Source organism: Diadema antillarum, unplaced genomic scaffold (genome assembly GCF_040938485.1).
Source record: "Diadema antillarum isolate AM-2024a unplaced genomic scaffold, OU_Dant_1.0 scf00000201, whole genome shotgun sequence".
In the NCBI taxonomy this organism is placed as follows: domain Eukaryota; kingdom Metazoa; phylum Echinodermata; class Echinoidea; order Diadematoida; family Diadematidae; genus Diadema; species Diadema antillarum.
The window spans coordinates 2,674,426-2,690,761 of NW_027271090.1; the positions used below are offsets into that span (position 1 = coordinate 2,674,426).

The 16,336-nt window shown below is 36.9% G+C and overlaps 1 protein-coding gene across 1 annotated transcript; it reads left to right on the top strand.

Moving 5' to 3' along the window:
• Positions 1–3,544: 3,544 nt before the first annotated feature.
• On the top strand, positions 3,545–14,124 carry LOC139723880 (ADP-ribosyl cyclase/cyclic ADP-ribose hydrolase-like). Its single transcript, XM_071635089.1, has 6 exons — positions 3,545–3,671; positions 5,251–5,481; positions 8,072–8,151; positions 8,661–8,753; positions 9,372–9,458; positions 12,475–14,124. Exons 1-6 carry the CDS (start codon positions 3,588–3,590, stop codon positions 12,680–12,682), a joined length of 783 nt encoding a protein of 260 aa, XP_071491190.1. The 5' UTR covers positions 3,545–3,587; the 3' UTR covers positions 12,683–14,124.
• Positions 14,125–16,336: the final 2,212 nt, after the last annotated feature.

Here is a 16,336-nt window from a genome sequence, read left to right on the forward strand (position 1 = left end):
ACGATGCCAATGATATAAACTGATGACGGAATGATAATTTGAGTGCTGTTTATTGTCTGTGATAAGTTGGGTACCAGTGGGATATGTCAAATGAAGTATAGAGTACCATGACAACTGTAGTTTGACTATTACAGGCTGTGACGGTTGATTGTCAGTGGATACGTCTATACGGAATCATGCGGGCATCGCTGCCATGTGACTGCAGCTGTACTTGTGTATTTGTAACCTCCATCTCTTTAGTTATAAATACCTGCTAGCTATAAGTAATTCAATTTTGCTTAAATCAAGTTATGTAACCATTTGTACTAGCATAGAGCTTCTAAATGATTCAAATTTCCTTTCACTGGACTCTACATGAAACGTCCATATATATAGTATACATATATTTATATGTATATATAATCTATTCATATAATGTAATATAAGACAAAAACTTGTAACAATTTTTTCAGGGAGGGAGCACCTAAAAGAATTCAAACTCTTATACTTTTGTTTGTTTGTTTGTTTGACCAATTCACCGAGATTTTGCCCTGACGTTTACGATGTTACCAGAGAAGCGAAGTGGGTCCTTTTATATGTTCTTCTTGAATAATTATGTAGAGTGTATATATTTATATATATATATATGTATATATATTCATATATATATATATATATATATGTATATATATATATATATATATATATATAAATAATAATAATAATAATAATAATAATATATGTAATGGTCTATAGTGAGTCATTTGCACATTATGTCTATATTGAGATTTTTTTCATGGTTAAATTAGATAGTAGGATTTTGACAATACAATGTGTTATTAGGGCCATGCTATTCATATACATATTGATGAGCCATGCTGTAGAAAATGTTGTGTATGTACATCTAGAGTTGCAAAACGGAGTTGTTGTGCACGTGGTCTCCAACATGTAGGCCTATGCAATACAAGACGTCGTGTGTCGAAGCAGAAATTTCGAGTTTTGCCACAGTGGCTTGATGTCCCATTATCATGCCCGCCCGTTCTGCACAATTAGAGACCAGCAATAGGCATTATCACTGATTGATGACAGACCCTGAAAAAAGTTATCGTGTGCAGTCTTCCAGTCTATCTCAGTCTATCACTTGGACTGACCTTTTCTCTGATATGCACAAATTGGCCGGGAGGTCCTAGTACTTGGGCGGAAACGCTTGACCAGTAAAGAATGATGCTCGAACATTGCGACTGCTAATTGCAATGGCGTTTCCTGTGGTGTTTAACAAGCTGGTCAAGGTTATACAACGAGTGGAATCAAATGATTCCAGTCTGTCGGATTCGGTCGACGTATCCTGGTCATTGTCGTCAGCTGAGGCTCTGAGACTTTTTTTTCTGTTGTGGTTGTTGGTAGGAGGATACTTTTATGCGATGTTTTCGTCCATTTTCCTCGTATACGATGCATCTAATTTTGAATCAGACGTATAATCAAGGACTACACCATGGATTACACTTGACTGTTACAATCCTGATTTTAACGTTGACTTTGATATTCAACATAGGTTGTGTTAGAGGTTTTTTCTCTCATGATAGTTAAATTTGCAATCAAGATTAATACGTTAGCAAAAAATGCACAACTGAGTACAATGTATAACTACCATGCTTACGTTGAGTAGATGCATTGTGAAAATGAAAAGGTGTCATGAATTTCCTTATAATTATTAGTACTCATCTTTATATTTTTTATAACCGTTTCATAATAGTTGCATCTCATTTCTGTGTTTGCATATTCATTAAAGGAGCTATGCAAGCAAATACATGCTGACCTGTGTTGATACATGACACACTCATCATCACTTTTGTGGCCGAATGAATATCTAAATGCCCTGCATTTTACAATATTTTTTTCTATTACTTTTATTCAGATTACTTGGATATCCGCCAAAATAAATAGATAAAAAAGAATAACTTCTAAACCAAGATTCTGAAAGTGACTCCATATATCAGTCGTTGCTACAGTAATTGTATGTTTAATAAAAGACATTTGAATGCACCATTCCCATGACTGAGCATTATTGTCAAAAACAAAATTGCAGGGAAAACATGGAAGTTATGCTCAGTATGTAGAGACATCATCTTGGTTCCTAATCGGAAGTTTGGTTGTTGTTTTTTTTGTGTGGGCGTATCCAATAATCTGAAGAAAGTTACTAGAAATGATTCTTATAGTATATGCTACATATTTTTAGATTTTTTTTTTTTTGCCACGTAAATCATCATGGAATTGTGAATCAGTACAATAATTTAACATGCATTTGTAAAACACAATCTATTTGATGGCTATGTTATGAACTTAATTTATGTTTCTTTTTTGATTAATTTCCATAAAAACCTAACCCAGATTCGCATTGTTATCTGACATAATGTTTCATAGCGTGGGTTATAAACACGGTCAAACTTCCTTTTTTATAGTGATTTGAAACAATTCGGAGTTCAATTCCAATTCACCAACTAGGGAGGGACAGTTATGCGTATGAAAGTAGGTGAAATGGTATATTAGTACTGAAAGGCACGCCTGCCTTCAGGAATGTAAAGAGAAACCTATCGTGGAATCAATCATAATATAACCTAGGCCATTGGTGCAAACGGGGTCTTTGGATTGCCAATCATCAAAATTGATAATGTGCTGTCATATGAGTGTGTAGGAGCCTGGACCGAGTCATACCTTGCGGTTGTCTCTGATATCTGATAACTTGTTTATCGACGTTACAAATAACAAATCGCGCGATTTTTTTTTATCTTTTTTTGTCCGTGTAGCTCAACGGACGCAAGCCTTTGCAGTTTATATTACTCTGCTTTAGCTCGTCCCATATCGTACATGTAGGGAAATCTTCATACACGCTTTTAGCGCCATTATTGTGATCCAGACTTCCGCGTTGTCGTGTTAATAATCCTATGTTTTACATATTTGATTCGACATGATTTGATGGGGTTTCATTTTAATATTTCACCTGCAGCTATAAATGCGATAAGTGATGAAGACGGTAGACTACTACTGCTGATACTTACTTAATCGTGTAAATTTTTTCTTTGGTGACGTGAATCTTTAACTATTATAGGAGATCCGTGCTTGAGTGAAAATGGTAATGAGAACAGTCTCATACCACATTTTCTTAGTAGACAAAGGAAAGGCATTCTAATGAAATGTTAGTGCCTTCATTAGAACCAGATCCACATTACGGTTGCAAATATTTTCGTACCAGCTTCTTTTTTAACGAGTATTTTTATTTAAGAAATAAGGAAATTATTAGAAAATTTTGGAACTAGTATTTAGGAAATTATTTCCTAGCACCACTTCAGGGGAAATACAACAGCGATATCAAGTGGATGATGTTTAATTATTTTCTTTTTATCATCTTCCTCCTCATTTGTCTATTCCTTCTCCACTGTTTTTTTTTTTTGTTCTTCTTCTTCCTCCTCCTCCTCCTCTTCTTCTTTTTCTTCATTTTTTTTTCATTTTATTCTATTCTTCCATTCCTCCTCTTCCTCTCCCCTTCTTCCATCCTCCCATCCAGGGGTAAAAATTGTTCCCACCTTTGGCAGCTTTTCTCATCTTCATTCATGTACCGGGAGGCATGTGACGTGGACGAGACGATGTACCAACAGTTCGTGGAGGCAGCCACTGTCACCGTTCCCGTCGACAAGGTGAAAAGAATCGAAGCGCAACGCTGTTTTGTTTTCCCATGATCTTTATTGATTTCACTGAAGTCATCCGTAAATTAAACAATCTGTTATGGGAATTGAATTAAAAAAGAGGAATACAAATACGGTTTTTCTGCAAAATTAATATCATTTTGCAATATATTCTGTCATAAGCTCTTACTTAAACATCGACAGTGATAATAAATCAATAAGAGTCAAACCAAGAGAGCAATGCTAACAGAACAATTGTGACCCTGCACCTCAAAACAAACAAAAAGTTGCCAGACATGAATTTTTAGTTACGACCATATTTTGAAAGAGCAGACTTTAAGCTTTAGAATGATGTATAACTCAAATCAAATGGACTCTCCTAACCTATCTAAATATTGGAAAGAAAGCACAAACTGAGGAAAAGTGTGAACTGAGAAAAGAGGCTCTGAAGTACAGTGTCTATTCAAGCGCTTAATCTTTACCAAACCCTGCTGGCTGTGCGATGAATGGGACAAAAGACAGGAAGTAAACCACCAGAGTAACAACAATGAAGGAATTATCAAATTAAACTGAAATTAAGTATGCCTCATTAACACACTCTGCCCATAATCAATACCAGTTTTCAAAGCAGTAGCACTATCCTTTCAAAAGTTATTAGAGTTGAAAGTGAAGAGTGTGGACAAGGTTTTTCAGAAAGGAAAAAGAGATTCTAAAGACACACCTAATCACACTATTCTACCAAAAATGTTCGTGATAAACTGCTAAAAAACACACTTTCCTGCCCGTTTTATGATACCAAATTTTAGCATAGTGTAAAAGAAGACCCGCTCTTTCAGAAAATATAAAAAGGTCAAGTTCGGCTAGGTTGACCCATTTCACTTATTTTCAGTCCTCACGCAAAATCAGTGTGTGCGACTTTATGTTCGTTTTGAGGTGCACGGTCACAATTATACTAAAAGTGCATTATATTTTGACGTATGAAACCATGTTTTATTTGTATATATATATATATTTATATAAGATATATATATATATATATATATATATATGATTTATATCAAACACTTCGAGAATGAAATCTTTTATAAAAGCCAGACACACACACACACACACAAACAAACAAATATCATACTGTATGTATTTGATTATTCGGGCTTTCAAACAGTTCATTTGAATTGGTTGCCATGGCGTTCCTGATTGGGACATAAAAATAGGGTTTATAATTGTTTAAACACTACAATACAGAATGAAATTGTAATTCAAAGTTTCAAACTTTAGATAAGAAAGGGTACCACTGTGAAGAAAACAATAAAACACAACTACACATACACACACACACACACACACACACACACAAACACGAGATCATGTAATTATGCTATTACAGCTAGGTAACAACCAGCTGCTTATTGGCTCCACTTACCTATAGGGCTATACCAATCTGTCTGATTTGAAAAAAAGAAGAAGAAGAAAGAAGAATTGCTTCTCTTTTTTATTTCACAATTCATACCTACTTGTTGCCCTTCTTGCATGAAAGGTTTTCTTCAGTAAACTCAACTTGTAAAAGTGTTCCATCTTCTTGCTATGTCAGGCAACCTATTGGGACGGTTGGGACATCTACTCGACGGTACGCTCGTACGCCAACGAGGGGAAACGGTCGTGGACATTGGAATATTCTCTGGTCGGCTACCTCATCAACAACCTCATCTTTTGTGGCCAGGAGGACGAGCCGGGCATCCGCTACGACTCCTGTCCGACCACTGAAGAGTGTGGCTTTGCGAAGGGATCAGCTAATGCTTTCTGGGCTATGGCTTCCACATACGTAAGTTACATCGCATATTATATGTTTCCCCAACATTTTAACACATCTTCTTTTTATTTTTATTTTTTTGAGGAGACAATTATTTCAAACGTAATTTGTATATGAAATACAGTTTAAATTGCCAGACTGCAAGAATCGATTACTAGATGTCCATTTAAAACATACATGTCAGACATTTACTTTGTATTGTTGTTTTTTTTTTAATATAGTCTCATTTCAAGATTAAGTAAACTCTCCTTTATTAATGCATGTACCTGTTAATTTGTTTGGATGCAGAACTAGAAAAAAAAATTATATGACAAATGATGGCAAAAAGAACAAACGAAGAAAGAATGTATCGTACGTCTAATTATAACGAACTCCAACACTACTGCGCCCCAACGAATTGCAGTGACTAAGAACTCTGAAAATGTCCCAGGCTAATAAGGTTTATAAAACGCATCTGGTATAATGCATATCCTACACAATAATATAGGCTGCTCTCTCATCCTCACTACCCATCCCTCCTCGTGCTCTTCGCAAATTCCCAGAGGGTCCGTAGTCTCTATCCGAAAGAGGAAACAATGCACCCATTATGCAATTATCAATCGGTGTCTCGTTTTAAATCAAAGTGGCAGATTGTGACTTCACTTGAGGGCGTGGTTAACACGGTTTTAATAGGTCGCTAGCAAACAAAAAAAAATATTGACTTTTTTATAATACATGAAAGAAAAATAACAACAAATAACCAACGTATGCTATTTTGGAGGTTTCTATCGCGGGATAAAGATATTGGTGACGAACTTTATGAAAATATGCCTAATGTCCGAAATCTAGAGCATTCCAGACTTAAGAATTTAGAATGAAGTACCTTAGCATGTTATCCATCACCCCGTGAAGAAAAACAAGATCTTTTTACTCCAGCCATCTCACCAAATATCGTATTATCTCGAATTTGATGTCTGCGACGCTATCAGAGTTTGGTGAGTTACATTATACAGAATGCAAATCAATGTCATTACGCATACATCATTTATCTTTATAGCTCTTGAGTGATTACATTGACTTAGATAATCTACATGAAAGTATTTCTTCTCTCCTATTGGTGTTACTGCTAGCTGTTTTTGTTATGCTTTTAATCCACACGCCATATATCCAATTGATTTATTCATGCCCCTTGTTCCCTCGAGCCTGAAGAAAGCTTTTAGATTAACCAACATCTTTAAAGATTACTCCGCATTTGATAACCACCCTCTATTCTTACGGGCCATATAGTGTCATGAATAATGACAGTTTTTGCGTGCCATTGCCGATAAACTGAGAGACTGTACAGAATTTTTGTGGAAGCAACTGAGGATCTTGCTTTTTGTCATATCGCTTCTTACGGTCTAAAAGTGCTATATTTCGTAGATACACTGCACTATATCGTCATTTATACGTTATAATATCGCTATGATTGTGATTCACTCTCGTTATTCGGGCAAGAATGATCACGCGAGACTAATGTAGATGGGTGTCAATGTACTCCCCCCCCCCCCCCGCCTTCAACGTGAGAATAACAAGCCAGTAATATACTTTTCATTGTAGGTACCTATATGCACTTTGATCGTATATTTCAACTCCATTTACTGATCAATGATGTGTGTTATCACTTAGAAGCTTTGATAATATGCGTTTTATACATTATATGTATTACTATTATTGTTATTAGTCCCATGTCGTTCCATCTAGTGTAGAGATAAGACATCCTTCCTCTCGGATAGGGCATCAAATGGAGGTCTGGTGGCTTATGAAAGAGACACAACTCCCGCATGTTAGAAATCCCGCTTCAATCATTCATCGCAAAGAGCAGGGTGCATAACCCGATGAAGTGGTCCCGAGTTGAATATAATATAATATGATATAGTATAATATGATATAATGTAATATAATATAATATAGTATAATATAATATGATATGATATAATATATTATATTATAATATTATATAATATAATAATATTATAGTATAGTATAAGTTGTTGTTGTTGTCATTATTATTATTATAATCAAACATTATAAGATACTCTATATTACAGTTATATTATATAGTATATTATAATATAATATAATATAATATAATATAGTACAATATAATATAATTGTAATTATCTTATAATGATATAATATAATATGGCCGTGACATATCCAGCTGTCTTCTCAGAAGGAAAATGGAAACCAAGAAACTAACCAAATGGTTATGCTGACTGTATCATACATGTATATTGTACATTATGATATTGTACAAAATACATACACACGTTTATGTGACTGTATAATGTGTATCAGTTCTTTGTGTTTTAACATGCTCGTGATATTTTTAACACCAAAAGTGTACAATATCACACCACACTGAACGGTGCTGTAGATTGATTGTGTAGGTCTCTGCCCCTGTTTTTAAAAGAATTTCCCTTCAGATTCCTCCTTCCCCAGTGTTTGACCAGTACTCAGTTCTCAATTGTAACGTTCAGTACTTAATTGTGACGTCACATAATTTGAAATGAAGTATGAAATATCTAGTGCGATAAGGAACTATTATGTTTTGTGTTTTCTTTCTTCCTTCTTCATGCAGTTCGGCAAACAAGCAAAGGGCCATGTAAGAGTGTTTCTGAATAGCAACAGAGAAGGAGGTGCTTTTCAAATCAACGAAAGGTGAATATTATACACTTCAGAGATTGTATCCGACAAGGCAGTGTAGTCAGATATCATAATTATATATCATTCCCGCTGTTACTGAAGGCGTGATAAAACATTCACGCTTTAATACGTTAACTTGAATTAAATGATTTTTTCATGACTACGCTACCAGGACATTAACTGTTATTTATTGACATTGCTTTTTTAAGGTCTTCTTTTGTGTTCGTATTTGGCTGATATTTGATATCCATGCGTATTTTGCTAAAGTAGTGTTGTTTTTTTTTCATTAATGAAAATCAAATCTGCCTCTATGAAATAAAGAAATTAACGTACATCTCAAAATAGTACATAATTTTTGTATGAAAATGCTTTTGATTTTATTTGTGAATGTGTATGTGCTTGATTTAGTGTGTCTGAACATAGGACAGGAAATCCAACGAGGCAATGTATCTAAGCTTTAATATTATTTTCTGTATACCTTGTACATTTTGTGCCTTCATGGTCTGAAATCGGTTTGCTTACAGCTACTTTGCACAATACGAGCTGGTTAACATGCCCCCTGCAGAGGTCGATACAGTAAACATATATCTTGTAACTGACTTGGAAAAACAGTTCGGGTAAGTAAATCGAGAATTATTATAATCTTCAATATGTTGATAGACTTTCCCCTCTCTCACACACACACACACACACACACACACACACACATACAGACATAATATAATTATGTTAATATATATACATATATATATATATATATATATATGTATATGTGTGTGTGTATTTGACATGTTGTATCATGTATTTTATATGCATATATGATATGATTATGATATATGTTTATTTCATTGTACAATGTAAACAATAATATTACTCCCATCCTCAATCCATGAATAAGTTTGGAATTTCTGTAGATTTCTGTACGTGAGCAACAGCAATGTTTTCTTCAGCCACTGCATGGGAAAACACAGTTTCCGTTATGTGTGTCTTCATTTTTAATATTACGTGAAAGATCCTGTAAAGGTCTGATCTTTGGCAATTTATTTGGATTGATTTTATTCCCGCATAAACAAAACAAAACATGAATCCCTGTAGTGATGAAATTCCTTGTATTTCTTTCTCTTCGTTGCTAATTCAATTCTACTGTAATAATCCCTGTTGCATTCTTAATTTGATGTCTGTTCGTTTGCATAGATCAATTTCTGAAGTAAATTGTTGTTTTCTTTCTTTCACAGTGATAACTGTTCCTCACCATCGATTGAATCTTTTCGGGATATACTAAACAGAAGACAGCTGAATTATCAATGCTTCGATCAACCAAGGTACGTGAACATCAATGGGACATTAAAGATATAACAGAACGAAAGAGTCTGATAACTATTAAACGTGAAAACAAAATAGATGGAGGTTTTCTGCGAGTGGCGGTTATTTTAATGTTACTTTGAAGATCCGTTTCCTATGGAATAAACAAGGGAGTGAGTATAATTTTTAAAGGCCACAAAATTCAATGAATTTAATGGTATACATAAAAAGTAAGGATTCGATTCTATGATAGTATGAAGTCACAAGAATTGATAAACTGCATGTTACCAACTGATATGATATCATGACAGAAGAAAGGATAGAAATTTTCAACCAGAGAAACGCAAAGAAACGGAATGATCCGTGAACGCTTTTTCTTCATACTCTTTTCCCTGTATGAAACTGTCCATGATTTTGAAGAGTGATTCAAATTCAACACGTTTTGTCATTTCATTTATCACGTTTGCTGCTCAGTTTTGGATTATACACACACTTTGCTTTGACGATGTTTGACGTCAATAGCTGTTTGTAATTTGGGTCGACTGTCGGTCCTTGAAGCCTGAGGGCTGCAGTTCGAAATCCAGAGTGACCTCCGTTTTCTACTTGCACTTGAAAAGGGTATCCGGGTATCTCATTACACGGCTCATCATTGAACTTCCTCGAAAAAAAAAATCAACCTACAAAATATGACATCGTTTGACATTAGTTCGGCCTTGCACGTGCTGTTGTTGTTTTCCAAGCATTTATTTGTTTATTTATCTATTTATTTGTTTATTTATCTGTTTATTTATTTATTTATTTATTTATTCATTTATTTATTTATTCATTTATTCATTTATTTGCTTCTGCTGTCTTTCCTTCCGTTGTTTGTTTACTTAGCTACCTGGCTGCAAGAATAATAGCAATGGAGAATTCGACAAACACTGCGTGGCAAAATTAAAACTATTATAGCAGAGGCTAACTACAAATAATGATAAATCATTATCTATCATCATCAAGTTGTCATTCCTTTAATACCGAAAAGTTCTCCCCTTTAACTTAGGCATTGCGTTCTGCAAGAAAATCAAGTTTGTTTGTTTGTTTGTCTGTTTGTTTGTTTGTATGTTTGTTTGATTTTTGTTTAATGTAGCACTATCATTAGCTTTCAAATTTAAACAAGAATAAATTGTTTATTATTTATACTACGTTTATGATGCACCATCTTCCCGGCGGCCAGGGCGCAGCCCAGTATGTCCGTTTACCCGTTTTATAACGGCCTGCTAGGTTTCTCATTTGCACAGTGACTGCCGTGGCATTTTTTCTTTTTGACAGTTTAAATATCTGGCACGTCATCCACGGCAATAACGCCCTGTCACGTTTGCCCATTCCTTCCCCTGCGTTATCTCACGCTCATCACGTTATGTCAAACGTTTGGCCTGAAACGTGAGTGTAGCTGAGGCCACCGGGAACATGATGTAAACATGATATATCTATTTCATTCTTGTAGGTCTCTAGTGTGTGATGGAAGAATTAAAAGTAACACATAATTGATTAAGTTCTGATATCAACTAGCGTAGAATTTTTCAATGGCAATGTCATAAAACTTTACCGCGACAATTACTATTTGTGTCATCATAGATACATGTTACTGCTAATTTGCTCATGTGATCATCAATGTATAGCGTGCTATAAATAATACAGAGGAGACCTAATGTGCGGGTACGCCGTGCTTATCGTATTCTTTGTGTTCATTAAGTATATCACTCCTTTCTGCCAAAACGTCCTTTATTTTATCTTAATCTAATAATCTTTCCATTGTTGTTGCTATAATGTTAAACATCTTCTTTTATTTCCCATTCATTTCTTTTATTTATTTTGTTTTCATTTATTTATTTTCATACTTCTCGTACATGAATATCACATCAGAAATGATAATACATGTTCTCTTTTACCTTACAGACAATGTGCCAAAAAAAAAAACCCCGAACAATATACATGGTAATATCACATTAATTGAAATAATAACCATGATAACTGGTCTTAAATTGAATAGGGTTGAACAAAGAGAAGTATGATGGATCGACCTACATGAAAGCAAGCTTGTTTGGCTGTAGACCCCGAGTAGTCAGTGTTTGTGAAAAAGAAACGGAGAACGGATAGAAGATAAGACCAGGCGAGTGAATGGTGTCAAATAAGAAAAGCGGGGTATGCCTATGTGAATAAAAAGAAGAAGAAGAAGAAAAAAAAAAGAGAAAACTATACTAAAATGTTAACCATGATTGTGGCCAAGCTATCATTTGTTTACGGGGTAAAGCATGATTAGCTTATGGAACTCCTTTGGTATACTTTATAAGACTGTTGTTGCATTAAAACTATCACAAGGTTATGCTCAGTAAGACCCCCAAAAAGTAACATGTACAGCTATTAAGCCATTTGGTGCCTGCCGTCAAGCTGTGGGTAAGAAGTGAGAGAGAGGTAGAGGGAAGGAGGAAGAGAGGGGAACGAAGTAGCGTATGGAAATAATGAATTCGGAGAACCTAACGGCAAGGCCCAAAACACAGTCTGCGGCGGGTTGACAATAATGTTTGATCGGACAATAACATACCACTATATTACATAAGGCATTACAGATTTATTCAGTGTCTGCAAGATAAGTACTCAATAAAAACTCTTTCTGTTAGCCCGGGAGCTTGAATATAACTGACCTATACTCCGGAGCCTCTTTTCTGGGTACAAATTGTGTGCCCCCCCCCCCCCAATATATAGGTTAGAAGAGTCCATTAGCATTGGGTTATGTATCATTTTAAAGCTTAAAGATTTTTTTTCCAGAATTTGCTTTTAACTACAAATCCATTTCTGGCGACTTTTTGTTGGTTTTGTGATGCAAGGTCACACATACAATTATGTAGTCTGTTTTGGAAAATAATCATGTCTCCCGCGAGGATGCCAATTGTTATATAATATTACATTTTTGAATAGGCAATACCTGTATGTTAGTGACTTGGTGTCACTCAGGTTCTATCCAACCCAACCTTGATTTCTGTGTTTGCTAAATAGGGATGTACTCCATCTCCTGTGCGTGGATGGGAACGGATCATCCGACTGCGTGCTCAAGCAAGATGTGCAACATTCGCGGACGACAGAGGTCGCCCCACAAACAACCGCTTCCGCACGATCTCTCCACGAACAACGATGGTCATGGTTTTTGTTCCTCGCCTCGACAGCTTTTGCCGTTTGCATCCCTTCTTTCCCGCGTCTCTCATAGCATTTCACCATTCTATCTTATCGATGCGTAGGTATAATATCTTACTCTTTTCTCTCTCTATCTTTCTCTTCCTTTGCTTTCTCACTCCAAATTTACTGTCAATGTTATCAATACACCAGTGTGTCGTCTCGATATAAATCCATGTTGTATATTAATTATTCTTCTCGCCTTTTTTTAAAAAGAGAGTAGGAACGAGTAAAATAGAATGCCATGCTGCCTTTCTTCAATTGCTGTTCACTGTCTTACCTTGTGGCCCGTCCATTTAAAAGTGGCCAGCATGTGTAGTCAGTGTCCAATACAAGCAGGTATGTTTACGCATTGCTGGTTTACAAAATGTTGTGATATCATCTATTAGAAACACAGCAGTACAGGCGTGTTTATGAAGTCGAAATGAACACTTAACATTAGCTATTTAAGTGTTCAAGTGTTCGTTGCGCTATCGTGCTTTTTTTCTGGTACTCGGGTTGTGAGACCTCTGATAGTACTCGGAAGTTGATAATACCATCCACAACCTGCAGTGGAGGATCCCGTTCAGTGATTAAAACTCACCCGAGTGGAATCTTCCCAGGGCCCTGTTTCTTAAAGCTGTTCGTAAAGATACGCATGACTTTACGAACGACTGGTTGCTCATCGCGTTGGTGCATGTGCCCATTTTTTTTTTTCTTACGTTTTAACAAAGTACGGCTGTATGTTAATATGCATCTGGGGCAGAAATATACTCCTATCAACTAAAAATCTGTGTTGACATGTAAGAATAATCATTATCATCTGCTAAATATCAACTTTAGCTATTGAAATTAACAATGCTTAGGAAACGCACTTGGCTTGCCACATCTATGTTGTTCGTTAAGTCGTGCGTAACTTTTCGAACAGCTTTATGACACACTCAAAGGGCCCAGGCTCGCTGCACAATTCGATGGCTGATTTGCATATATCCTCCCTGTACATGTATAATGGCATATATCATAAAAAGGCATAGCAACGTGTGCACGCCTGTGCAATTGAAAATCATCCGGCCATGAACATTGGTGGTGATGAAGAGAACAATATTCGGACAAACAAACGTTTGCAGCCTCCAAAGGTGACAGCGAGGGAGTTAATACGTTACAATAGTAAAGTCTAGTAAACACGTAAGTTGATACCGAAAACAGATATCTAATTCAAAGCTTCTGCTACATCTTGACATCTTGACCGTACAGAGGGGGCGATGTCAAACATGTAATGTTTACCCGATATGATACACTGTGTCCTGTAACTCGATACCTATAGTGAGATGTTCCAAACACTAGAAACGTCATTCATGGCGTACGTCTACGCACAATGTTTACGCGCTTGAAAGAAGAAGTGTATACCCTTGCTCGCTGCTTCAGTTGACAGTTCGTGAAACAATTTTTTGGTTAATATGATGTCTTAAAACGTGAGGTAAATGACTGGTACCCGTATACGCGGAACGGTTGTGTCACATGCCGTCAATCCCTCGTTTGAGGCGAGTCCCCAACTGGGGCATACCCAAAGTGGGGTGCGTATATTTGTCGTTTGGGAGTTGGGAGTCGAAGTACTTGTCCATTGCAAATAAACTTTCTGCTCAGGCGTGACAAACCTGGAGGCCAAGCCAGGGTTTGATGACTCCAGCAGCTGTCGTATTACGTAAGAGCATGATAAGGATATCTGCCTGTGGCAGACCATTCAAAGTGAACTCAATTTTCTCTATCCTTTCTGAAGTTTTCAATTTTATATTCTATTGAGAAATTCTATGGTCATCCATTTTACATTTCGAACGAAAAAAATTGACCCGTAAATAACGAAAATACAGGAATAAGAAGGAGAGCATTGCCAGTTTGCCGGTGCTGACAATGTGCTATTTGGCAGTGAGTTACAACGGGGAGGTGAGACTACCTCCCTGGTTACAATCAGCCTGCTGACTGGATCATTGAGAAAGCAGCTGTCGTATTACGTAAGAGCATGATAAGGATATCTGCCTGTGGCAGACCATTCAAAGTGAACTCAATTTTCTCTATCCTTTCTAAAGTTTTCAATTTTATATTCTATTGAGAAATTCTATGGTCATCCATTTTACATTTCGAACGAAAAAAATCGACCCGTAAATAACGAAAATACAGGAATAAGAAGGAGAGCATTGCCAGTTTGCCGGTGCTGACAATGTGCTATTTGGCAGTGAGTTACAACGGGGAGGTGAGACTACCTCCCTGGTTACAATCAGCCTGCTGACTGGATCATTGAGAAAGAGAGAGAGAGGGAGAGAGAGAGAGAGGGGGGGGGGGGGGGGGAGAGAGAGGGGGAGAGAGGGAGGGAGAGGGGGGAGAGATGGGGGAGGGAGAAGGGGAGAGCAAAATGGAATGACAATAGTTCCGGTCACTACAGTACAGGCATGCTCTGTCTGCATACGCTGAATGTCTACACTCACACACACACACGTACACACACACACGCACCATGGAGCTACATGGCCCATGCCAAAACCAAAACAATCTCCTCCTCTCGCGGTGCCCCCCCCCCCCCCCCCCCCTCCTGTGGCGCTGTGGCGATGACTGATGCTTAGATTAGGCCAGGGTCAAGAAACAGGTGTTTTATATCTTTGACTTTAAGTCATTGATTGCCAAGATATGCACTGGCATTATTTACTGGGGTGTAGCCTCTTCAAACGAGAGATTTGCGTCATGAGTAATTAATACAAAACAAATAATCGCAGGTGCCGCCTTCTTTCCGTCACGCCATTGTTACGTAACTCTAACGAGGCACGTAAAAATTCTATATCATCCATGTACACACCTCGAACAATTAAGTCGTTCCAAAATACCATCACTGTTTGGATGATGAAAGGCAACGTAGTGTCTGTTTCCATATTATTTCATTAACCCATATTTCAAATCCTGGAGATATTTTGCTGCATAAGTTATCATGTCTTCATCACTGGGTAGTCTGATAGGACAACGAGTTTACTGGAAACGGAATCAAAATAATGCCCAATTTGAGTTCTTCCTACTAGAGATTGTTTACACAAACATTTTGCTTGCAGCTGCACTGGCTGGGTCACCGACTATTTCTGACAGGGTTTCTTATAGGCATAGAGTGGTGTTGTAGAAAAAGAAATAATATTGATCTTGATTATAGAACGTTGTCCATGTATACAAGGACCTGATCAAAAAACAAAAATGAATGAATGAATGAAATGTTTAGAAAAATGGACGTAGTTTACCTGTCTACCTCTCTCTCCCTCTCTCTCTCACTCTCTCCCCCCTCCCCTTTCTCTTGTTGTTGTTGTTTTTTTGTTCTCTCTCTCTCTCTCTCTCTCTCCCTCTTTACCTCCCTTTCTTTTTATTCCTAGTCTTTTGTCAGGCCTCGCGGCTGAAGTTTATATTCCACACCGCGCGACTAAAGTCAAGACTAGCTCGTGGGGAACGGTAGAGAACTTTTGAAGCTTGCGGTTAATGCGCGCAACTCATGGCGTCAGCCATGTCAGCAACGACACTTTTTCGCCGCTATTTTCGAATAAAACAAACACGAATATGGAATATACACCTGGGCCAAAGGGCCTTTACTTTCAAAGGCTAGTTCATTGTTTATTCAGTGTCTCTATGTGCCAAACGTTAATTGCAAAAAGAAACAAATGAATAGTAACTGTAAAGTGTTATA

What these genes read in the sequence shown, in the direction of transcription:
- LOC139723880 (XM_071635089.1), top strand. Translation starts at nt 3,588, where the DNA reads ATGTACCGGGAGGCATGTGACGTGGACGAGACGATGTACCAACAGTTC. An exon ending in TCACCGTTCCCGTCGACAAG is followed by an intron (nt 3,672 to 5,250) that starts GTGAAAAGAATC and finishes TTGCTATGTCAG; the next exon opens with GCAACCTATTGGGACGGTTG. An exon ending in GGGCTATGGCTTCCACATAC is followed by an intron (nt 5,482 to 8,071) that starts GTAAGTTACATC and finishes TTCTTCATGCAG; the next exon opens with TTCGGCAAACAAGCAAAGGG.